This window comes from Carcharhinus amblyrhynchos, chromosome 7 (assembly GCF_965287045.1).
Source record: "Carcharhinus amblyrhynchos chromosome 7, sCarAmb.v2.hapA, whole genome shotgun sequence".
Classification (NCBI taxonomy): Eukaryota; Metazoa; Chordata; class Chondrichthyes; order Carcharhiniformes; family Carcharhinidae; genus Carcharhinus; species Carcharhinus amblyrhynchos.
The window spans coordinates 119,805,333-119,830,975 of record NC_137330.1 but is presented as its reverse complement, the minus strand read 5'-3'; the positions used below and the strand labels follow the sequence as shown (position 1 = coordinate 119,830,975).

The window sequence follows — 25,643 nt, the reverse complement described above, 5'->3', positions numbered from 1 at the left end:
GATTGTGGACAAGTCCCCAGGACCGGATGGAATGCATTCAAGGGTTCTGAAAGAAATGACGGAGGTGATAGTGGATGCCTTGGTGGTTATTTTCCAAACGTCGCTGGATTCCGGGGAAGTGCCGGAAGATTGGAAAACGGCTAATGTTACGCCGTTGTTTAAGAAGGGTGGCAGGCAAAAGGCGGGGAATTATAGGCCAGTTAGTTTAACGTCTGTTGTAGGAAAAATGTTAGAATCCGTGATCAAGGAGAAAATAGCGAGGCATCTTGAGGAGAATTGTTTGGTAGAGCAGACGCAGCACGGTTTCGTTAAGGAGAAGTCAGGTCTGACGAATTTATTGGAGTTCTATGAGGATGTGCCTAGGGCGGTGGATAGAGGAGAGCCGGTGGATGTGGTGTTTCTTGATTTTCAGAAGGCGTTTCACAAGGTGCCTCACAAGAGGTTATTACAGAAGGTCAGGGGGCATGGAGTTGGGGGTAGGGTGTTAGCGTGGATAGAGGATTGGCTGTCAAATAGGAGGCAGAGAGTGGGGGTCAATGGGTGCTATTCGGATTGGCGGTTGGTGACTAGTGGAGTGCCCCAGGGGTCGGTGTTGGGGCCTCAGCTAATTACCATTTATATAGATGATCTGGAGGAGGGAACCGAGTGTATGGTGTTGAAATTTGCTGATGACACCAAGATTGGTGGAACGGCAAATTGTGCGGAGAGTGTGGAGAGTCTGCAGAAGGATCTAGCTAGGCTGGGCGAATGGGCCAGGAACTGGCAAATGGAATTTAATGTTGGCAAATGTGAGGTTGTCCACTTTGGTAGGAATAATGGTAGGAAGGACTATTACTTACGTGGCGAAAAACTGCAGCATACGACGGTGCAGAGGGACCTCGGAGTCCTTGTGCATGAGTCGCAAAAACCCAGCCTGCAGGTGCAGCAGGTGGTCAGGAAGGCGAATGGGATGCTGGCCTTCATAGCGAGGGGGATTGAATATAAAAGTAGGGAGGTCTTGCTGCAGTTGTATAGGGCACTGGTGAGGCCGCAGCTGGAGTACTGTGTGCAGTTTTGGTCGCCGCACTTACACAAGGATATTTTGGCCTTGGAGGGAGTGTCGAGGAGGTTTACTAGGCTGATTCCGGAGTTGAGGGGGTTGAGCTATGAGAAGAGGCTGAATAAACTAGGCTTGTACTCGTTAGAGTTTAGAAGAATGAGGGGAGATCTCATTAAGATGTTGAATGGGATGGATAGGATAGAGGTGGAGAGGCTCTTCCCGCTCAGAAAGGACAGTAGGACTAGAGGGCACAGCCTTAAGATAAAAGGGGGGCGGTTTAGAACAGAGTTGAGGAGGAACTTCTTCACTCAAAGGGTGGTGAATCTCTGGAATTCTCTGCCCGTTGAAGCGGTGGAGGCTGCCTCGCTCAATATTTTTAAGACGCGGGTTGATAGATTTTTGATAGGCAAGGGGATTAAGGGTTATGGGGAGAGGGTGGGAATGTGGAACTGAGCCACAACAGATCAGCCATGATCTTATTGAATGGCGGGGCAGGCTCGAGGGGCTGGATGGCCTACTCCTGCTCCTATTTCTTATGTTCTTATGGAAGAATGTTGCAGGTTACAGAGAGACATAGATGAGCTGCAGAGCTGGGCTGAGAGGTGGCAGATGGAGTTTAATGCAGAAAAGTGTGACGTGATTGACTTTGGAAGGAGTAACAGGAATACAGAGTACTGGGCTAATGGTAAGATACTTGGTTGTTGTGGATGAGCAGAGAGATCTCGGTGTCCATGTACATAGATCCCTGAAAGTTGGCACCCGGGTTGATTGGGTTGTTAAGAAGGCATACGGTGTGTTAGCTTTTATTGGTAGAGGGATTGAGATTCAGATCCATGAGGTCATGTTGCAGCTATATAAAACTCTGATGCAGTCGCACTTGGAGTATTGCATACAGTTCTGGTCGTCGCATTATAGGAAGGGTGAGGAAGCATTGAAAAAGGTGCAGAGGAGATTTACCAGGATGTTGCCTGGTAAGGCTTGCACTCGTTAGAGTTTAGAAGAATGAGGGGAGATCTCATTGAGACGTATAAGATGATGAATGGGATGGATAGGATAGAGGTGGAGAGACTCTTCCCGCTCAAAAAAGACAGTAGGACTAGGGGGCACAGCCTCAAGATAAAGGGGAGGCGGTTTAGAACGGAGTTGAGGAGGAACTTCTTCACTCAAAGGGTGGTGAATCTCTGGAATTCTCTGCCCGTTGAAGTGGTGGAGGCTGCCTCGCTAAATATTTTTAAGAAGCGGGTTGATGGGTTCTTGATAAGAGAGGGGATTAAGGGTTATGGGGAGAGGGCGGGAAAGTGGAACTGAGCCACAACAGATCAGCCATGATCTTATTGAATGGCGGGGCAGGCTCGAAGGGCTAGATGGCCTACTCCTGCTCCTATTTCTTATGTTCTTATGTTCTTATGGTGGGAAGGTCTTATGAGGAAAGGCTGAGGGACTTGAGGCTGTTTTCATTTCAGGGAAGAAGGTTAAGAGGTGACTTAATAGAGGCATACAAAATGATCAGAGGATTAGCTAGGGTGGACAGTGGGATCCTTTTTCCTCGGATGGAGATGGCTAGCACGAGAGGGACATAGGTTTAAATTGAGGAGTGATAGTTATAGGACATATGTCAGAGGTAGGTTCTTTACTCAGAGAGTATTAAGGACGAGAAATGCCCTGTCTGCAACAGTAGTGGATTCGCCAACATTAAGGGCATTTAAATGGCCATTGGATAAACATATGGATGATATTAGAATACTGTTGGTTAGATGGGTTTTAGATTGGTTTCACAGGTCGGCGCAACATCGAGGGTCGAAGGGCCTGTAATGTGCTGTAATGTTCAATATTCTATGCCCAGAATTAGAGAGGCTGAACCAGTGTTTTATAAAGGTTCATCATAACTTCCATGTTTTAGCACAGTAAAGCCCTGAATCCATAGAAACATATCCCATTTTCCTTCTTTCTCTCCTCACCTCATATGGGACATATTTCACTTTCCTCTTTTCACAAGGAAATCAGGGGTGATGGTGGCACAATAGTAATGTCTGGATGAGAAATCCAGATAATGTTCTGGAGACATGGGTTCAAATCCCACCACAGCATCTGGTGGAATTTAAAGTAGATTATTTAAAAAATCTGGAATTGAAAGCTAGTCTCAGTTCAATTATGATTTGAAAAAAAATCTGACATCCTTACCTGGTCCTGTGACTCCAGATCTGCATGTGGAAATGGCCTAGCAAAGGCACTCATCCTGCCAAATGGCGTCGTGGGGCTGGGTGGGATTGTTGTTGGTGCAGACTCAATGGGCCAATTGGCCTCCTTCTGCACTGTCAGATTCTATGATTCTAATGCTGGCCATTGCCAGCAACACTCACATCCCTTAAAAATAAACTCACCATAAAGATATCCCACTCATTCTACCCTGTCACAAGCACATAGCTCGTTATTCTTTTTCTCTCACTTCTGCACATCCCCACTTATTTTCCTTTCACTGTGTTAAGTATTATTTTGTGACACTTCTGTGAAGCACCTTTTATCTTTAAAAAGCACTGTGTAAATGCAAGTTTTTGCTGTTATTGTAACTGGTAATGTGAAATACATTCGAGTTCAGCTTTGGGACTATTGCTGTTTCGATATACGTGAATGACTTGACCTTCTTTGTGCTGTATCTTTTTGTTTCTAAATATAGATCCAATTCTCTTTTAAAACTTACTATTAAATCTGATTCCAGCAGCCTCTCATGCAGTACATTCCTGATTGTATTGGTTGATCGTGACAGGAATAGGAAGCATCGTTGGTTGGGTGTTGCTGCTGCTGAATTATAATTAAAGATCCTGGAATTATATACAGCTGGGGGGGATGGAGAGCAGCGTGAAACCTCAATCCTGACTGCTTTGATCAGTGGGATTTCATACAGCCTTATTGCTGTCCATCAGCACAAACCTATGAGAATTGTTAAATGTAATTGTTTGGGATGAAAATGAGTGGAGAGTTTTTTTCTTTTTTGGCCAGCGCAGACATGTTGGGCTGAATGGCCTCTTTCTGCACCATAACTTTCCTATAGTTGACACCTGAATCTTAGTGACAGGGAAATCAAATTCTTGTAATTCAAAGGATTCAAAACTTTTTACCTTTTTCCTTTTAATGTACCCGAGCAATGCATACTGTATTGTAACCAACTTCTTGCTGTAGAATTGATGGTTGACTTGTACCAAGAAGGAACTCTTCACAAAGTGTTATCGTCCATTTAAAGTATTTGATGGAATTTGGATTGAAATAACCCAATTGAAATAACTACATTTTTCTTAATACAGTCAAAACGAAAGGGAAGAATTTGAGGGTGAATTCAAGCAGAAGTATGAACGGGAAAGAATCATGCTGAGCGAAGATAATAGGAAGCTATCAAATGAACTTGATAAGGTGAGGCTGCCCTGGGTTCTGAGAGCCATGTTGTATCCGCATACGACCTATTCACTATAGCTTGAATCACTGAAGGCAGTTGAGTTTTGGATAGAAAGATTTTGTGACTTCCCTTTTTGAATATTTGTAATGATCGATTTGGTCTGCAGCTAATAATTCTTACATTTCTAGGTTTCGCACTGTTTTGAATGTGAAATAATTGATCCAGGATCAGTCCTTTGTGGCTGATGTGCATTTCTGTAATGAACTTTGAAAAGAAATGTCCTTTCACAAGAAATGTCCTTTGCGAGATCAGTACAGGGAAATCATTGCATACAGCATGTCCACTAGCTATTTCTATATTCGTTCCGTGTCTAAACCCAAAAGGATAGTTTCTGTTAAATGTTAAAGCTAATCCTTGCACGATTCTTGCTAAGCACAGATATTCTTATGTCTTAAGGGTTGGTAAAACATTGGCACCTTTCCTTTAGCAAGTTAAATCTGATAAAGTCTGTGTTAATCTTGCATACAAATTTATGGTAATTAATAAAACTATCAAAAGTAATTCCTTATTTAAAATCATTTCACAATTGGAATTTTAAAATATTTGGATTTAATGACTTAATCAGAGATGATAGTTGTTTTAATCTGTTGCCTAAAAACAGAATACATATTTCTGGTGCTCATCCCAACATTAAGGTGCATCTCTGAAATGCAGTTGGTCCAAATAATTTGCAATTGGAATGCAAATTTGAGACAAATTAGGACAAACTTGAGGATGTACTGCAGAGGGAAAATCATTCCAGCTTGAGCATATGATCTATGCTTGCACTGCAGTTCATTACTGAGGGAAAGCAGCAATGGTATAAATCCCATCCTTTAAATTAAACAAATCTCTCACTTTCTTGTTGAAGATGGCATACTTCAGAGCAGAATAATCTGGATCTTGCTCATTATTCCTCCAACACCTGGAACACACTAACTGCTAGTCAGCTATAGAAATGAAAGCCTTTTTTTCTTATCTGTTTCTATGATATGAGTGACACTGGCAAAGCTTTATTGTCCATTCCTCGCTGCCTGGTGGCTGCTCAGGTAAACCATGTAGTATGGGATTGGAGTGACAGGTGGGCAGTACAGGTCATGACATTTTTTGATTTGCACCTTTTATGGGAATTCATAATCATTCTGGTGACAGGCATAGACTGGATCCTGCACTTTTTCTTTACAAACACTGACTGTTTTGTCTTTCAAATGTGTTATTTTATTCTTCATGGGCACGTATTGTGCCAAGGCAAGGAATTACCATTCCAAAGAGGGGATGGCAGGAAAACTGACCATGGAAGAAAATAAACTCAAAAAACTGTCTAGCATGTAATGTACTACTATTCAAAAACACTCAAACAGGCTTCTGAATGTGCCTTGTCACACAGTGATCCACCAGAATACAGAAAGAAATTTGCCCTTGTTAATTACAACATTATAATGTGAAAAGGGCTCCTGCTGTAGAATGAAGACTGGAAATAATCCTCTGTCCTGAAGTGATGCAATTCTTGCTTCCATGCAGCTCACCACCATGTTTGAGAAACTAAGCGCAAGTAACAAACAGATGGAGGAAGAGTTACGGGACCTAGCAGACAAGAAGGAATCAGTGGCACACTGGGAGGCCCAGATCACAGAGATCATCCAATGGTTAGTGCCTTTAGCTGTATGTTAACAGTGTGTAGTTTAAGACATGTTGCTGAGTAATGCTGGAGAAAAATGCTAGTTTTCCAGTTGTTTAAGGATGCTTCTATTCGGGAATTATACAGACAGCACAAAACAGCTTTGCATTTACAAAGAAAATCCAAAGGGAAATGTCTCACATTATATTTTAGAATGTACTTGAGAGATCTCTGTGTTGCATGTTAGACTGCAGAATCAGTTATTGCATGTCTAAAATGTTATATACTGGTCTGCATTCCTACAATATGTGACACACATTGTATTTTATTACACTCTGGAAAGCTCTGTATTTCATTACACTCTGGGAAGCTCTGTACTTCATTACACTCTGGGAAGCTCTGTACTTAATTACACTCTGGGAAGCTCTGTACTTCATTACACTCTGGGAAGCTCTGTACTTTATTACGCCCTGGGAAGCTCTATTGCATTACGCTCTGGGAAGCTCTGTATTTCATTACGCTCTGGGATGCTCTGTATTTCATTACGCTCTGGGATGCTCTGTATTTCATTACGCTCTGGGATGCTCTGTATTTCATTACGCTCTGGGATGCTCTGTATTTCATTACGCTCTGGGATGCTCTGTATTTCATTACGCTCTGGGAAGCTCTGTATTTCATTGAAATCTAGGAAACTCTGTATTTCATTACGCTCTGGGAAGCTCTGTATTTCATTACAGCCTGGGAAGCTCTGTATTTCATTACAGCCTGGGAAGCTCTGTATTTCATTACAGCCTGGGAAGCTCTGTATTTCATTACAGCCTGGGAAGCTCTGTATTTCATTACAGCCTGGGAAGCTCTGTATTTCATTACAGCCTGGGAAGCTCTGTATTTCATTACAGCCTGGGAAGCTCTGTATTTCATTACAGCCTGGGAAGCTCTGTATTTCATTACAGCCTGGGAAGCTCTGTATTTCATTACAGTCTGGGAAGTTCTGTATCTTATTACAATCTGCAAAGCTCTGCATTTCACTACACTTTGGGAAACTCTGTACTTCATTACACTCTGGGAGGCTCCGTAATTTATTATACTCTGGAAAACTCTGTATTACATTACACACTGGGAAGCACTGTATCTTGTTATATTCTGGGGATTCTATATTTCATTACACTCTGGGAAGCTCTGTATCTCATTATACTCTGGGAAGCTCTGTATCTCATTACACTCTGCGAAGCTCTGTATCTCATTACACTCTGCGAAGCTCTGTATCTCATTACGAAGAACAAAGAAAATGACAGCACAGCAACAGGCCCTTTGGCCCTCCAACCCTGCACTGACCATGCTGCCCGACTTAACTAAAACCCTTCCAGGGTCCATATCTCTCCGTTCCCATTCTATTCATGTATTTGTCTAGACGCCCCTTAAAACTCAGTATCGTATCTGCTTCCACTACATCTCCCGGCAGTAAGTTCCAGGCACTCACCACCCTCTGTAAAAGATCTGCCTCGTACATCTCCTTTAAACCTTGCCCCTTGCACCGTAAACCTATGCCTCCTAGTAATTGACTCTTCCACCCTGGAAAAAAGCTTCTGACTATCCATTCTGTCCATGCCTTTCATAATCTTGTAGACTTCTATCAGGTCGCCCCTCAACTCATTCCAGTGAGAACAAACCAAGTTTCTCCAACCTCTCCTCAGAGCTAATGCCCTCCATACGAGACAACGTCCTGGTAAATCTTTTCTGTACCCTCTCCAAAGCCTCCACATCCTTCTGGTAGTGTGGCGACCAGAATTGAACACTATATTCCAAGTGTAGCCTAAGGTTCTATAAAGCTGCAACACGACTTGCCAATTTTTGAACATCAGACAGGCATTTTTGCGGACGCAGACAGGAGTCACGGATGGTGGTCTGCCTCCCTGGAGCTGGGATCCGGGATGTCTCTGGACGCGTCCCAGACATCCTGAAAGGGGAGGGTGAGGAGCCGGAGGTTGTGGTACATATAGGTACCGCTGACATCGGCAGGAAGAGGGAAGGGGTCATGAAAAGGGATTATAGGGAATTAGGTAGACAGCTGAGAAAGAGGAACGCAAAGGTAGTAATCTCAGGATTGCTGCCTGCGCCACAGGAGAGTGAGAGCAGAAATGGAATGAGGTGGAGGATGAATGCGTGGCTGAGGGACTGGAGCAGGGGGCAGGGATTCCGGTTCCTGGATCATTGGGACCTCTTTACGGGCAGGTGTGACCTGTTCAAGAAAGATGGGTGGCACTTGAATCCCAGGGGGACCAATATCTTGGTGGGAAGATTGGCTAGGGCTACTGGGGGGGCTTTAAACTAGAAAGGTTTGGGGGGAGGGAATAGAGATGAGGTGACTGAGAGTAAGGAGGTTAGCTCCCAGGTAGAGAAGGACTGTAGCCAGTATGAGAGGGAGGTTAGACGGGTGATGGAGAAGGGAAGTGCCCAGACCGAGGGTCTGAGGTGTGTCTACTTTAATGCCAGGAGTGTAGTGAATAAAGTAGATGAGCTTAGGGCGTGGATTGCTGCTTGGGGATGTGATGTGGTGGCCATTACAAAGACTTGGATGTCTCAGGGACAGGACTGGGTACTTCAGGTGCCAGGATTCAGATGCTTCAGGAAGGACAGGGAGGGGGGGCAAAAGAGGTGGCAGAGTGGCACTGCTGATCAGGGACAGTGTCATGGCTGCAGAGAAGGTGGATGCCGTGGAGGGACTGTCTACGGAGTCTCTGTGGGTGGAAGCTAGGAACAGCAAAGGGTCGATAACTTTGCTGGGTGTTTTCTATAGGCCGCCCAGTAGTGTCAGGGAAGTTGAGGTGCAGATAGGGAAACAGATCCTAGAGAGATGTAGTAATAACAGAGTTGTCGTGATGGGAGACTTTAATTTCCCAAACATCGAATTGAATATCCCTAGGGTAAGGGGTTTGGATGGGGAGGAGTTTGTTAGGTGTGTTCAGGAGGGTTTCCTGACACAGCACGTGGATAAGCCTACAAGAGGAGAGGCTGTACTTGACCTGGTGCTGGCTAATGAGTCGGATCTCTCGGTGGGAGAGCATCTCAGGGATGGAGATCATAATTCTATCTCCTTCACGATAGCATTGGAAAGAGATAGGATCAGGCAGGCTAGGAAGGTGTTTGTCTGGAGTAAGGGGAAATATGAAGACATCAGGCAGATAATTGGACGAGTAAACTGGAAGGAGGTGTTCTTGGGGAAAAGTACTGAAGGAAGGTGGCGGATTTTCAAGGAATGTTTGACTGGAGCTCTGCACGACAACGTTCCGATGAGACAAGGAGGTTTTGGTAGGTCGTGGGAACCGTGGTGCACGAAGGTTGTGGTGAACCTAGTCAGGAAGAAAAGAAAGGCATATAAAAGGTTCAGAGAACTAGGAGATGTTAAGGATCTAGAGGAGTATAAGGCTTGTAGAAAGGAGCTTAAAAAGGAAATTAGGAGAGCCAGACGGGGTCATGAGAAGGCCTTGGCGGGTAAAATTAAGGAGAATCCCAAGGCGTTCTACAAATATGTGAAGAGTAAAAGGATGAGAAGTGAAGGGATAGGACCTATAAAAGGTGAAGGGGGAAAAGTCTGTGTGGAACCGGAAGAAATGGCAGAGGTGCTTAATGAGTACTTTGCCTCGGTATTCATGGTGGAAAGTGATCTGGGAGGTTGTACTACAGGTTTGCGGAAGACTGAAAAGATTGAGTATGTGGATGTTAAGAAAGAGGATGTGGTGGAACTTTTAAATTCTATCAAGATAGATAAGTCGCCGGGTCCGGATGGGATGTACCCCAGGTTACTGTGGGCGGTGAGGGAAGTGATTTGCAGAGCCCCTGGCGATGATCTTTGTATCGTCGATGCAGATGGGAGATGTTCCGGAGGATTGGAGGATGTGGTTCCTATTTTCAAGAAAGGGAACAGGGATAGCCCGGGAAATTACTGACAGGTGAGTCTGACCTCAGTGGTTGGTAAGTTGATGGAGAGGATTCTGAGGGACAAGATTTATGAGCATTTAGAGAAGTTTAGTATGATCAGAAATAGTCAGCACAGCTTTGTCAAGGGCAGGTCGTGCCTTACGAGCCTAGTTGAGTTCTTTGAAAATGTGACTGAACACATTGACGAAGGAAGAGCAGTGGACGTGGTTTACATGGACTTCAGCAAGGCGTTTGATAAGGTCCCCCATACAAGACTTCTTGAGAAGGTGAGAGGCCATGGTATCCAAGGGGCTTTGGCCTTATGGATCCAGAACTGGCTTGCCTGCAGAAGGCAGAGAGTGGTTATGGATGGGTCTTTTTCTGCATGGAGGTCGGTCACCAGTGGAGTGCCCCAGGGGTCTGTTCTAGGACCCTTGCTGTTTGTCATTTTCATAAATGACCTAGATGAGGAAGTGGAGGGATGGGCTAGTAAGTTCGCCGACGATACAAAGTTTGGTGATGTTGTGGATAATCTGGAGGGATGTCAGAAGTTGCAGCGGGACATAGATAGGATGCAAGACTGTGTGGAGAAGTGGCAGATGGATTTCAACACGGATAAGTGTGTAGTGGTCCATTTTGGCAGGACCAATGGGATGCAGGAGTACAATATCAAAGGTAGGAGTCTTAGCTGTGTTGAAGAGCAGAAGGATCTTGGGGTCCGGATCCACAGGACTCTTAAATCGGCCTTGCAGGTGGAGGATGTGGTCAAGAAGGCGTATGGTGTACTGGCCTTCATTAATCGAGGGATTGAGTTTAGGAGTCGGGAGGTAATGCTGCAACTTTATAAGACCCTTGTCAGACTCCACTTGGAGTACTGTGCACAGTTCTGGTCGCCTCACTACAGGAAGGATGTGGAAGCTATTGAGAGGGTGCAGAGGAGATTTACAAGGATGTTGCCTGGATTGGGAGGCTTGCCTTATGAAGATAGGTTGAGGGAGCTAGGTCTCTTATCCCTGGAGAGACAAAAGTTGAGAGGCAACCTGATAGAGGTATATAAAATGTTGAGAGGAATAGATAGGGTGGATTCTCGAAGGCTATTTCCCAGGGCTGAAATGGTCGCTACGAGAGGACACAGGTTTAAGGTGCTGGGAGTACAGAGGAGATGTTAGGGGTAAGTTTTTCACTCAGAGGGTGATGGGTGAGTGGAATCGGCTGCCGTCGGTAGTGGTAGAGGCGAACTCGCTGGGGTCTTTTAAAAGACTTCTGGATGAGTATCTGGGATTTAGTGGGATTGGGAGTTACAGATAGTTCTATGGCTTGGTAGGTATAGATTTGATCGGTGCAACTTGTGGGTTGTAGTGTTTTATGTTCTACGTTCAATATCCCAGCCGATGAAGGCAAACATGCCATATGCCTTTTTGACTATCTTCTCCACCTGCATTGCCACTTTCCGTGACCAGTGTACCTGTACACCCAGATCCCTCTGGCTATCAATATACTTAAGGGTTCTGCCGTTTACTGTATATTTCCTATCTGTATTAGACCTTCCAAAATGCATTACCTCACATTTATCCAGAACTACATTTGTAAAGCTTTATGTCTCATTACACTCTGTGAAGCTCTGAATCTCATTATACTTTGTGAAGCTTGATGGTTCATTGTACTTTGGGAGGTCTATAAATTATTTCAGATCTGTCATGTATTACAGAATTCACTATGCGTTGTAGCATTGCATGATTCATGACTTAGTGAAGAGTATTACGTAAGTCTTTACCTCTTCATGCCAAAAAAATAGTGGTTCATGCTGAAGTATGGATAGTGATTTGAAAGGAGAATTAGATAGTTCTGTTTACAGGCCATTGCTGATGTTGACTTTCTTGGTTCAAATTCCGATATCAAGGCAGTGAAGAATAGATTCCTGAGCCAAACTTTATAAACACAAACTCCTAATTCCAGAAACACATTCCATGGAGAGTGGAATGTGTAGGTGGGTGGGGGGTTGGAGGTGGGGTTAGGGGGAGTGGTATGGGTCAGGGGGTGTGGAATGGGTGAGGGGGAGTGGAGTGAGGAGGGCAAGGGATGGGTGGAGGGATGAGGGGTGTGGATTGGGTGGGGGGGGGGTGAGGGGTAGTGGAATGGGTGGGTGGTGAGGGAGAGTGGAATGGATGGGGGGGTGAGGGGGGTGGAATGGCTGGGGAGGTGAGGGGGAGTGGCATGGGTGGTGGGTGAGGGGGAGTGGAACGGGTGGGGGGGACGAGGGGGGAGTGGAACGGGTGGGGGGGACGAGGGGGGAGTGGAACGGGTGGGGGGACGAGGGGGGAGTGGAACGGGTGGGGGGGACGAGGGGGGAGTGGAACGGGTGGGGCGGACGAGGGGGGAGTGGAACGGGTGGGGGGGACGAGGGGGAGTGGAACGGGTGGGTTAGTTGGGAATGAGGATGGGTCGGGGAGATGGGAGTGGGATGGGGGAGCAGGGGGAGTGGAATGGGTGGGGCAGGAGGGGAGGGGGAGAGGGGAATGGGTCCTGGCAAAGATGGAGAATGGAATGGGTGGGGGAATGGAATGGGGAGGGTGAGGGGGAGTGGAACGGGTGGGGGGAGTGAGGGAGAGTGGAACGGGTGGGGGGGTGAGGGGGGTGGAACGGGTGGGGGGGTGAGGGGGGTGGAACGGGTGGGGGGGTGAGGGGGGTGGAACGGGTGGGGGGGGTGGAACGGGTGGGAGGGGTGAGGGGGGTGTGGAACGGGTGGGGGGGGTGAGGGAGAGTGGAACGGGTGGGGGGGGTGAGGGAGAGTGGAACGGGTGGGGGGGGTGAGGGAGAGTGGAACGGGTGGGGGGAGATGGGGAGTGGGGTGGAATGGGTGGTGTGGGGAGATGAGTAGGGAGAGAAAGTGGAGAGCAATATTTTGTGTACAATGTATGTTTATCAGGCTGAACATCCAGTTGAATGGAGAACACTGGTCCCAGGGACCCGACCTCAGCAGGTTCACTCCTCATGATATCCACTGAATTCCAAAATGTTGATAAATCCCCACAGCCTCCTCGTTCTTTTGCTGAACGTTGGGCGGCACAGTGGCACATTGGTTAGCACAGCTGCCTAATGGTGGTACAGTGGTTAACACTCCTACTTCACAGTGTCAGGAACCTGGGTTCGATTCCAGGCTTGGGTCACTGTCTGTGTGGAGTTTGCACATTCTTCCTGTGTCTGCTTGGGTTTCCTCTGGGTGCTCTGCTTTCCTCCCACACGCCAAAGATGTGCTGCTTAGATGGATTAACCTGAACAGGTGCCAGAATGCAGCAACTAGGGGAATGTCACAGTAACTTCTTTGCAGTGTTCATGTAAGCCTACCTGTGACAATACCTTGTGTTCTCTTAGTATCAGCTTCTGGATTCAGAGGGTCTAACTTCATTCACAGCTCTCACCATTTAGGGCACTTTTTAACCAAGACAGGAGTTCAAGAAATGTCCCGACTCGAGCACATGCCTTTGTCACCAAAGTCCAGCCTAATCTCTGTTTCTCTCACCATGCATGTCGGTAGACTTGCTGAATGTTTCTCGAATTTTCTGTTTTATTACTTGTATATCTAACAGTCAGCACTGGGGTAAACATGTATGGGAGACGAACAGACAAAGAGGAAATGAAGGCAATGCAGATAATGCTGCTGGTTCCCTCTGAGGGCATACACCTAAGCCATGGCCTTATTTTTGACCCCTCTTGTTAGATAATGCTGACGACCTACATAAGCTAAATATGCTAAATCTGCCCTGACATCTCCGCTTAGGAGGGGAAATGTGAAGGTGATAGACTGAGAGGAGGATTTATAATAAATTCCCCACTGAATGGTATTTTGTTCTGCCCATTTTTAACAAAAGATGCTGAATTTCAGTTTGATGTGAAACGAAAGCTCCAGGTTGGTCATTTCTGTGTTGAGTTTGTTGACGTTTCAGCCCTGCTCACACTGGTCTGGACACTGCATTACTTGCAGTGCTTTAGGAAATGAGCCTGCTCTTTAGTGTAGAACGCTTTGTGTGCATCTCTGCACAGGGGATTATCTGAGAATGGAATTCCTGGACCCCATCCAAAGACAAAATAACAGTCCAGTCAAGTGAAAACAGATGTTCAATCAGCTGCAAGTTAGGCTGGGGGATTGCGCGTAGCACAACTTTGTGGTGGTACTTATCGTATTTGAGGCTTTACTTTGAAAAACAAACCTGCAAGTATGATCCCATTGCAAACGTTCAAATTAATCCTGACCACCTAAGTGAGTTTCTCAGTTGCTGTGAAAGCATTTAGTTCGGTACTAAACTCCTTCAGAGGCACGCTGCCCTGAAATTTCCCCTGTTGAATTGGGTATTTAACCCAATAAATACTTGGTGTTTCTTTAATTCTGGGAATAGCAGTCGTAGTCATAGAGGTTTACAGCGTGGAAACAGACCCTTCGGCCCAACTTGTCAATGCCGCCCTTTTTTTTAAAACTCCTAAACTAATTCCAATTGCCCGCATTTGGCCCATATCACTCTATACCCATCTTATCCATGTAACTATCTAAATGCTTTTTAAAAGACAAAATTGTACCCGCCTCTACTACTACCTCTGGCAGCTTGTTCCAGACACTCACCGCCCTCTGTGTGAAAAAATTGCCCCTCTGGACATTTCTGTATCTCTCACCTTGCACCTTAAACCTATGCCCTCTAGTTTTACACTCCCCTACCTTTGGGAAAAGATATTGACTATCTAACTGATTTATGCCTCTCATTATTTTATAGAGCTCTGTAAGATCACTCGTCAGCAGAGAAAAAAATTCCAATCTATCTAGCCTCTCCTTATAACTCAATCCAACAAATCCCGGTAGCATTCTAGTAAACCTTTTCTGCACTGTTTCTAGTTTAATAATATCCTTTCTATAATAGGGTGACTGGAACTGCACACAGTATTCCAAGTGTGGCCTTACCAACGTCTTGTACGACTTCAACAAGACGTCCCAACTTCTGTATTCCATGTTCTGACCGATGAAATTAAGCATGCCAAATGCCTTCTTCGCCACTCTGTCCACCTGTGACTCCATTTTCAAGGAGCTATGAGCACGTATCCCTAGATCTCTTTGTTCTGTAATTCTTCCCAACGCCCTACCATTAACTGAGTAAGTCCTGTCCTGGTTCAGTCTACCAAAATGCATCACCTCGCATTTGTCTAAATTAAACTCCATCTGCCATTCGTCAGCCCACTGGCCCAATTGATCAAGATTCTGTTGCAACTGGAGATAACTTTCTTCACTGTCGACTATGCCACCAATCTTGGTGTCATCTACAAACTTACTAACCATGCCCCCTATATTCTCATCCAAATCATTAATATAAATGACAAATAACTCTGGACCCAGCATTGATCCCTGTGGCACACCGCTGGTCGCAGGTCTCTGGTTTGAAAAACAACCACCTCTCTACAACCACCCTCTGGCTTCTGTCAAAGAAGCCAATTTTGTATCCATTTAGATACCTCACCCTGGATCCTGTGAGATTTAACTTTATGCAACAACTTACCATGCGCTACCTTGTCAAAGGCCTTGCTAAAGTCCATGTAGACAACGTTAACTACACCACCGTCATCTACCTTCTTGGTTACCCCTTCAAAAAACTCAATCAAATTTGTGAGACATGATTTTCCACTCACAAAGCCATGCTGACTGTCCCTAATCAGTACTTGCGTCTCTAAATGCCTGTAGATCCTGTCTTTCAAAATACTTTCCAACAATTTACCCACCACAGATGCAAGGCTCATTGGCCTGTAGTTCCCAAGCTTTTCCCTGCAGCCCTTTTTGAACAAAGGCACAGTCTCCAATCTTCAGGCACCTCACCCGTGACTATCAATGTTTCAGATATCTCGGCTAGTATTTTATATTTAATTACAGGTGGCATAGTGGTGTTGTTGCTTGATGCGTGAGTAATCCAGAGGCCCAAGGTAATGCTCTGGGGACCTGGGTTCAAATCCCACCACCGCAGATGGTGGAATTTAAAAACTCAATAAAATAACTGAAATTAAAAGTCTAACAATGACCATGAAACATTGTCAGTTGTACTAAAATCCCATCTGATTCACGAATGTCCTTTAGAGCTGTCCTTAACTGATCTGGTCTACACGTGACTCCAGACCCACAGGAACATGAGTGACTCTTAATTGCTTCTGAAATGACCCAGCAAGCCAATCAATTGTATTCAACTGCTATAAACAAAAACAAAAAGCAATAAAACTGGATGGTCCACCTAGTATCAACCTAGACACCTGAAACAACAACAAACCCAAGCTTTTCAACCCAACAAAGCCCTCTCCGGGAGAGCTGTCTCACAGTCTAGTCAAGCAACAGCCTGTCATAGGTATGATTCTGTGATTATGACTTTCAGATAATGTCCCAGACAATGCCATTACCATCCCTGGGTAGGTTCTGTCTCACCTGCAGGACAGACCCAGCAGAGATGGCAGCACAGTGATATTCAGTCCAGAGGGAGTTGCCTTGGGAGACCTCAACATCAACTCAGAACCCCATGAAGTCTCATGGCACTAGGTCAAACGTGGACAAGGGAACTCCTGGTGATTACCACTTACCATCCCTCCTCAGCTGGTGAATCAGTACTCCTCCATGTTGAGCACCATTTGGGAGAAACATTGAGGTGGCAACGGCGCATAATGTACTCTGGCCGTAGGACTTCAATGTCCATCACTAAGAATGGCTTGGTAGTGCCACCACAGACCAAACCAGCTGGGACTTAAAGAACATTGCTACTAGACTGGGACTGCAGCTGGTGGTGCGGGAACCAACAAGAGGGGAAATACATACTTGATCTCATCCTCAGCAACATGCCTGCCACAGATGCATCTCTCCATGACAGTATCAATAGGAGTGACCACCAAACAGTCCTGGTGGATACAAAGTACATCTTCACATTGAATATACCCTCCATCGTGCAGTATAGCACATTCACCATGATAAATGGGATAAACTTCAAACAAATGTAGTAACTTGTTAGTGGGTTTCCCCGGAGACCAGGTATTGCTGAAATTTCAGCCAATGCACAGACTCACAAAAGCCAGTGTCCCAGTGTAAAGACGTATCTTTTATTTGCTCAGGGGTCGCAGGGAGAGATTATTGAAAAGTCCGAGGCCCCTCTAGATGAAGAGCAGCCTGACCTCTCCAATAACTCTGATGTACAATACTTTAGATCAATTATACATTTCCCTTATCAAATTCACCTGCCTTTGATTCGCTTTGAATCAATCATCTTCAGTACACAAGTCATTAATAACACCTGTTACAAACTTTAACCAATCGCATTTTACCATCTGATATAATGGAATATCATTGGTCTGTAGAATCTGGATGCTTCCTCCCTCTATTGCTGACTCAACTTCCTCTATTGCTTAGCAACCCCAGGCACTTTGTTACAAAGGTCAAAGTTAATATTCCCATCAGTTTTCTCCATATCATCGGCTAAATGAGGATGCACATTCTCGTGCCTGAGAAGGCACAGTGTCATCTGGATAGTGAATTAACTCTCTTCATAAGCAGCCTGAGATCCTCACTGTTAGCAATTCTCATTGATAAGAACTTGCACATTCTGAAGGGTTTCATTGTTTTCTGAGAATGTGCATGGAGTCCGAAGAGATAGGTGAGGCGTTGAATGAATACTTTTCTTCAGTGCTCACTAAGGAGAGGGGCCATGTTTTTGAGGATGAATGCGTGATAGAGGCTGATAGGATGGAGGAGGTAGATGTTCTGAGGGAAGATGTATTAGCAATTTTGAAAAACCTGAGGGTTGATAAGACACTTGGGCCAGATGGGATACATCCTAGGATACTTTGGGAGGCATGGGATGAGATTGCAGAGCCTTTAGCTTTGATCTTTGGGTCCTTACTGTACACGGGGATTGTGCCAGAGGACTGGACAGTGGCGAATGTTGTTCCTCTCTTCAGGAAAGGAAATAGGAACAACCCTGGTAATTATAGGCTAGTTAGTCTTACTTTGGTGATCGGTAAGTTAATGGAAAGGGTCCTGAGAGATAGGATTTATGACCATTTGGAAAGATGCAGTTTAATCCAGGATAGTCAGCACGGTTTTGTGAGGGGTAAGTCCTGCCTCACAAATGTGATTGAATTTTTTGAGGAGGTAACTAAGTGTGTGGACGAAGGTAGAGCAGTTGATGGCATATACATGGATTTTAGTAAGGCGTTTGATAAGGTTCCCCATGGTAGGCTCATGAAGAAGGTAAGGAGGTGTGGGATAGAAGGAAATTTGGCTGATTGGATAAGTAACTGGCTGTCTCATAGAATAACACCAGGTTGCAGAGGGACCTCGGGGTCCTTGTGCATGAGTCGCAAAAACCCAGCTTGCAGGTGCAGCAGGTGGTCAGGAAGGCGAATGGGATGCTGGCCTTCATAGCGAGGGGGATTGAATATAAAAGTAGGGAGGTCTTGCTGCAGCTGTATAGGGCATTGGTGAGGCCGCAGCTGGAGTACTGTGTGCAGTTTTGGGCGCCGCACCTGCGCAAGGATATTTTGGCCCTGGAGGGAGTGCAGAGGAGGTTTACTAGGCTGATACCGGAGTTGAGGGGATTGAGCTATGAGGAGAGGCTGAATAAACTAGGCTTGTACTCGTTAGAGTTTAGAAGAATGAGGGGAGAACTCATTGAGACGTATAAGATGATGAATGGGATGGATAGGATAGAGGTGGAGAGACTCTTCCCGCTCAGAAAGGACAGTAGGACTAGGGGGCACAGCCTCAAGATAAAGGGGGGGTGGTTTAGAACAGAGTTGAGGAGGAACTTCTTCACTCAAAGGGTAGTGAATCTCTGGAATTCTCTGCCCGTCGAAGTGGTGGAGGCTGCCTCGCTAAATATTTTTAAGAAGCGGGTTGATGGGTTCTTGATAAGAGAGGGGATTAAGGGTTATGGGGAGAGGGCGGGAAAGTGGAACTGAGCCACAACAGATCAGCCATGATCTTATTGAATGGCGGGGCAGGCTCGAAGGGCTAGATGGCCTACTCCTGCTCCTATTTCTTATGTTCTTATGTTCTTATGTTTTAGTCCAACCGATTTATTTGATAGTAAACTCACAAGCTTTCGAAAGTCCAACGCCGGCACATCCACATCATGTCTCATAGAAGATAGAGGGTGGTGGTGGAAGGAAAATTTTCAGACTGGAGGCCAGTTACCAGCGGTGTACCACAGGGGTCAGTGCTGGGTCCTCTGCTATTTGTGATTTTTATCAATGACTTGGAAAAACGGGCTGAAGGGTGGGTTAGTAAATTTGCTGATGACACCAAGATTGGTGGAGTAGTGGATGAGTTGGAGGGCTCTTGCAGGCTGCAAAGAGACATTGATAGGATGCAGAGCTGGGCCGAAAAGTGGCAGATGGAGTTTAACCCTGATAAGTGTGAGATGATTCATTTTGGTAGGACAAACTTGAATGTGGATTACAGGGTCAGTGGCAGGGTTCTGAGGAATGTGGAGGAACAGAGAGATCTTGGGGTTCACATCCACAGATCTCTGAAGGTTGCCACTTGAGTGGATAGAGCCATGAAGAAGGCTTATAGTGAGTTAGCGTTTATTAACAGGGGGTTTGAGTTTAAGAGCCATGGGGTTATGCTACAACTATACCGGACGTTGGTGAGACCACATTTGGAATATTGTGTTCAGTTCTGGTCACCTCATTATAAGAAGGATGTGGAAGCACTGGAGAGAGTGCAGAGGAGATTTACCAGGATGCTACCTGTTTTGGAGGGTAGGTCTTATGAGGAAAGGTTGAGGGAGCTGGGGCTTTTCTCTTTAGAGCAGAGGAGGATGAGAGGCGACTTAATAGAGGTTTATAAGATGATGAGGGGGATAGATAGAGTGGACGTGCAGAGACTAATTCCTTGGGTGGATGTAGCTGTTACTAGGGGGCGTAAGTATAAGGTTCATGGTGAGAGATATAGGAGGAATATCCGAGGTAGATTCTTTACTCAGAGAGTGGTTGGGGTGTGGAATACACTGCCTGTTGTGATAGTGGGGTCGGACACTTGAGGAACTTTCAAGCAGTTATTGGATAGGCACATGGAGCATTCCAGAATTATAGGGAGTGGAATAGCTTGATCTTGGGTTTGGACATAACTCGGCACAACATTGAGGGCCGAAGGGCCTGTACTGTGCTGTACTGTTCTATGTAATGTGGCTCTGTCTGAAGTCCCCATACCATCAGGCCTTACAACAGCCTGCTCTTGGCTAAAGTGCACAATTACTTCATGAAATACGGCTAATATGTTTAAAATATCACAATCACTTGTTTTAAATCTCTTACTGCATTGACGTATGCAAACTGTTCCTTGTTAGCTTGTAAGACTGATTAAGAGTCATTTAGCTCAATGCTGATAGTTCTGTCAGAGTCTTAAATGCCTAATGGTTTAAAATTTTCTCTAACCTGTGAGGATTTTCTCCCCAACACAACTTAAGACTGGGCGTCCATGAGGGACTGTGAGCCGTCAGCAGCAGCAGTATTGTACTTCAGTGCAATCTGTAACCTCATGGCCTGACATATGCTCCACTCTACCATCACCACAGAGCCAGGGGCCCACCTTCAATGGAGAGTGCAGGAGGGTATGCCAGGAGCAGCACCAGGCATACCTAAAAATGAGATGTCAACCTGGTGAAGCTACAACACAGAATTACTTGCATGCCAAATAACATAAGCACAAGTGACAGACAGAGCTTAGCAACCTCACAGCCAATGGATCAGATCTAAGTTCTGCCACATCTCGTCATGAATGGTGGTGGACAATACACAACTCACTGAAGGAGGAGGCTCCACAAACATCCCCATCTTCAATGATGGAGAAGCCCAGCACATCAGTTAATAAAAGATAAGGCTGAAGCATTCACAGCAATCTTCAGTCAGAAGTGCCAAGTGGATGGTCCTAGCATTGCAGGTGTCAGTCTCCAGCCAATTCTATTCACTTCATGTGGTATCAAGAAACAGCTGAAGATGCTGGGTACTGCAAAGCCTATAGGCCCTGACAATATTTCAGTAATGGCCATAGCCTTGTGCTTCAGAACTTGCTGCTCCCCTAGCCAAGCTGTTCCAGTACAGCTACAATCCAGCAATATAGAAAATCGCCCAGGTATGTCCTGTACACAAGAAACAGGAGGAATCCAACCCAGCCAATTACCATCCCATCAGTCTACTCTCGATCGTCAGTAAAGTGATGGAAGGGGTCATCAACAGCTTCAGGAATTCATCAAGGCTCCTTAGGCAGCACCTTCCAAACCCACAACCACTACCATCTAGAAGGACAAGGGCAGCAGATACACAAGTCACTCCCCATCCTGACTTGGAAACATATCGCTGACCCTTCACTGTCACTGAGTTAAAACCCTGGAATTCAATCCCTAACAGCACTGTGGGTGTACCTACACCTCAGAGTGCAGCGATTCAAGAAGGCAGCTCACCACCACCTTCTCAAGGACAAGGGATAGGCAATAAATGTTTTTCTGCTGAAAAAAATTTTAAAAAAAATGTGGGATGTAGGTGTTGCTGGCTGACCAGTATTTATTGCCCATGCCTAATTACCCTTGGAACTGAATGGTTTGCTCAGCCATTTCAGAGGGCATTACTGTGGATCTGGGCCAGACCGGTGAGGCTGGCAGATTTCCTTCCCCAAAGGACATTGGTGAACTAGATGGGTTTTTACAACAATCGACAATAGTTTCATGATCATCAGTAGACTTTTAATGTTAGAATTCAAATTTCACCATTTGCAGTGGTGGGATTTGAACATTCATCCACAGACCCTGGATTTCTGAATTATTTATACAGTGACAATACCACTTCACAACTCACCGGAAAGCCCTCTTGCTTCTGAGCCAGAGTCTTGACTGGTGGTCCAGTCTGCACTGTCTCTGAGGTGGTAAGAAAAGATCCCATCTACTCCCATGGTTCAGGATGTTAAAAATCCTGTGATGTTCTGTGGAGACGAGAGAGATTTCCCTGGTCTCTTGACCAACCCTTCCCCCTCAGCGGAAGATGTTCAGATTGCTGGTTGTAGAATCTTGCTGTGTACACCAAGATTGCTGGAGCTGAGGCAATACAAATAATACTGACTGCACTCACACTCACTCACTCACTGTGTGAGTGAGAAGGCTTTGCAATCTCGTGGTGTCACATCAATGCAAGAGTATCTTTACAAAGCCTTACATTTGGAACAACAGCCAGCACCAGTAGAACATTTCAGGCTGAACTACAACCCTTGGAATTCTTTCATTATTCCCAGTTTTGTTTTAGTTGTTTTATTTGGCAAGACGGGAGTGGCAGAACCGAGTCTTAGAAACATTATTCAGAGCTGCCTAGGTGGTCTAAATGGATGAGCACCATATACTCAAAGAGGAATAAAAAAACGCCTAACCATCCTTCGGAGTAATTAAATGGAGAAGGCTGTGACAGAAATACTCATTTCACTGCGGTTCTTCTTTACTTCTTGCTGAATTATGTCACCAACTAGACCTATTACATTCACTTATAAATAAATAGAAACAGATGTGCATGTTCTAACTGTGACAGGTGGTGAATGGCGTTTTATTTAAGTATTTAAACTTTTTAATGATTTGGAATGATACAGATTTATAATTGTGTTAAGTTATTACTTTATGGGCGGTTGTCCTTACTGCAGCACTCCCACAATTGAACATCCTGTGTGCTTTAATGCAGTGCTAATTTTAAATAAACCTGTTCTATCCTAGTTAATAAACATTACACTGAAGCTGACTTTAAACCTTGATGATACCTCATTTCATGACTGCCTTAGTGTTGGGTGATTTGAGCTTTTGTCAGCTTGGAAACTTGGTCATTTAGTGCCACCTTGTGTTCACTAGGAGAGTTTCAGCTATATCAGTGAAAGAAAAATATAAATGGAGAGTTATTGCAGAACTTAGTGATAAACAGGCAACTAGGTGTCTGAAGCAGAGGTTTTAACATCAGAAGTCCAGGATTGAAAACACGTGGTTAAAGATGTTTTTTTATTGACCAACACATGCCAGGAGAAGGCAGCCGGACATGCCAGCTCCTTTCTGAAGTTTACAATGCAATGGAAAAATGGTTGTACCTTTTCAAGAATTAATTTCTCCCACCCACCCTGTCATCCTAACTGGATGCTCCAGTCACATCAGAACACATTATTTACCTTGGCCAATTGCAGTACCTTCTAGCAGAATTAGGAATTCATTGGTCTATAGGCCCAGGGGTTCCTACCCACTGTTACTAAGCAACCTCACTTACATAAATCTGTAAGGTTGAAAGGTTGCTTTCGCACCATAAGCCAGAGAGTTGAAGAGGTGACGTTCCCACTATCTCGCACTGCCTGATTATCAGTGGGAATTGAATACTTTATATACTTTGTGAATACTTCTATACATTGTCTGAAGTATGAGAATTTGCACTGTCTGTGACTTTCTTCTGATAACATGACTGTATTCTGTAGCCTATTGATCCGAAAGGATGTGGCCTGTCCGGTTTAACTCTCTTCCCATTCTGTTCCAGGCCAGTTTGCATTTTGGCCAAGGTGCACAATACATTCAGAAATACTTATTTAAATAAGTATTTAAGCCGCACAAAAGGTTGCTTCAGAAGGTTAGGGGGCATGGAGTTGGGGGTAGGGTGTTAGTGTGGATAGAGGATTGGTTGTCTAATAGGAGGCAGAGAGTTGGTATCAATGGGTGCTATTCTGATTGGTGGTTGGTGACTAGTGGAGTGCCGCAGGGATCGGTGCTGGAGCCTCAGCTACTTACCATTTATATAGATGATCTGGAGGAGGGGGCTGAGTGTAGGGTGTCGAAATTTGCTGATGACACAAAGATGAGTGGAAAAGCAAATTGCGCGGAGGGTGTGGAAAGTCTGCAGAGGGATCTGGATAGGCTGAGCGAGTGGGCGAGGACCTGGCAGATGGAGTACAATGTTAGCAAGTGTGAGGTTATCCACTTTGGCAGAAATAATAGTAGGAGAAATTACTATTTAAAGAGCGAAAAGCTTCAGCATGCTACGGTGCAGAGGGACCTGGTGGTCCTTGTGCATGAGTTGCAAAAACCCAGTCTGCAGGTGCAGCAGGTGATCAAGAAGGCAAATGGGATGCTGGCCTTTATAGTGAGGGGGATAGAATATAAAAGCAGGGAGGTCTTCTGCTACTGTACAGGGCATTGGTGAGGCCGCAGCTGGAGTACTGCGTGCAGTTTTGGTCGCCGCACTTGCGCAAGGATATTTTGGCCTTGGAGGGAGTGCAGGAGAGGTTCACTAGGCTGATACCGGAGATGAGGGGTTTAGGCTATGAAGAGAGACTAAATAGACTGGGCTTGTACTCATTGGAGTTTAGAAGGATGAGGGGAGATCTGATAGAGACGTATAAGATGATGAAAGGGATGGATAGGGTAGAGGTGGAGAGGTTCTTCCCGCTCAGAAAGGACAGCAGGACTAGAGGGCACAGCCTCAAGATGGGGGGAGCAGTTTAGAATGGAGCTGAGGAGGAGCTTCTTCACTCAAAGGGTGGTGAATCTCTGGAATTCTCTGCCCGTTGAAGTGGTGGAGGCTACCTCGCTAAATATATTTAAGTCACGGGTAGATAGGTTTTTGACAGACAAGGGAATTAAGGGTTATGGGGAGAGAGCGGGAAAGTGGAACTGATCCACTTCAGATCAGCCATGATCTTATTGAATGGCGGGGCAAGCTCGAAGGGCTAGATGGCCTACTCCTGCTCCTATTTCTTACGTTCTTATGTTCTTAAATCTAAAATACAAATAAATTCTACAGTAATTATGAGTGTGTCTATGCAAGTAGTACCTTTGTATAAGTAGAAGGCACATTGTGGTTCTTCTTCTAAGTTAATTGCTCCAGTTTAGTAATTTTATTAGCTTTTAAATCCCAGGGTTTTTTGAATCCCTCCAACACCCTCTAACAGTGTTCTGGTACACTAGTCACATAAATATAATATTCAAGTACAAACGTTTAGGAAGTTAAAGAAATGTTGGCATCCATTGAAAAGGAAAAGAATAAAAAAGTAGGAAAGTTTTGCTGCAGTTGTGCAGGGCTTGTTGTAGTCCTGTCCATCTGAGCTATTCTATTCAGAAACAATGGTCTCCTCTCAAATATCTCACTGGCTCATAAATGGGTACCAATCAAGCAGGCTGCTTTATCCTGAATTAGTCAAGCTCCAACCAGTGGAGAGTTTACCCCCAATTCTCATTAACTTCAGTTTTGCTAGGAATCCGTTATGTGGGCTTCATGTCAAGGGCAGTCACACTTACCTCGCCTCTTCAAGTTATTCATCTCATCTATATGTGGATCAGGATTGAGGAGCTGAGTGGCCCTGGTGGAACCCAAAATGAGCATCAGTGCTCATTGTGTCCTCATCAGAGCATCAGAGGTTATTGCTGAGTGTCTGCTACTTGATAGCACTGTCTATGACACCACCTATCGTCTTGCTGATGATCAAGATTAGACTGAGGGGTGCTAATTGGCCAGACTAAATATGTCCTGCTTTTTGTGAGCAGAACATACCTGGGCGATTTTCCATATTGCCGGATAGATGTCAGTCTTGTGGCTGTACTGGAACAGGAGCACTACTTCAGCACTACTGTCAG

At 45.2% G+C, this 25,643-nt stretch overlaps 1 protein-coding gene across 9 annotated transcripts in view; it reads left to right on the top strand.

Moving 5' to 3' along the window:
* The window catches only part of LOC145345245 (serine/threonine-protein kinase MRCK alpha-like), a 545,867-nt gene that overhangs the window by 408,694 nt on the left and 111,530 nt on the right, over window positions 1-25,643 (top strand). For all 9 annotated transcript variants that reach the window (XM_080193034.1, XM_080193032.1, XM_080193031.1 and 6 more), the window contains exons 16-17: window positions 4,339-4,444; window positions 5,988-6,112. In XM_080193034.1, coding sequence (XP_080049160.1) covers window positions 4,339-4,444; window positions 5,988-6,112 — 231 coding nt within the window. The remainder of the gene's footprint in view (window positions 1-4,338; window positions 4,445-5,987; window positions 6,113-25,643) is intronic.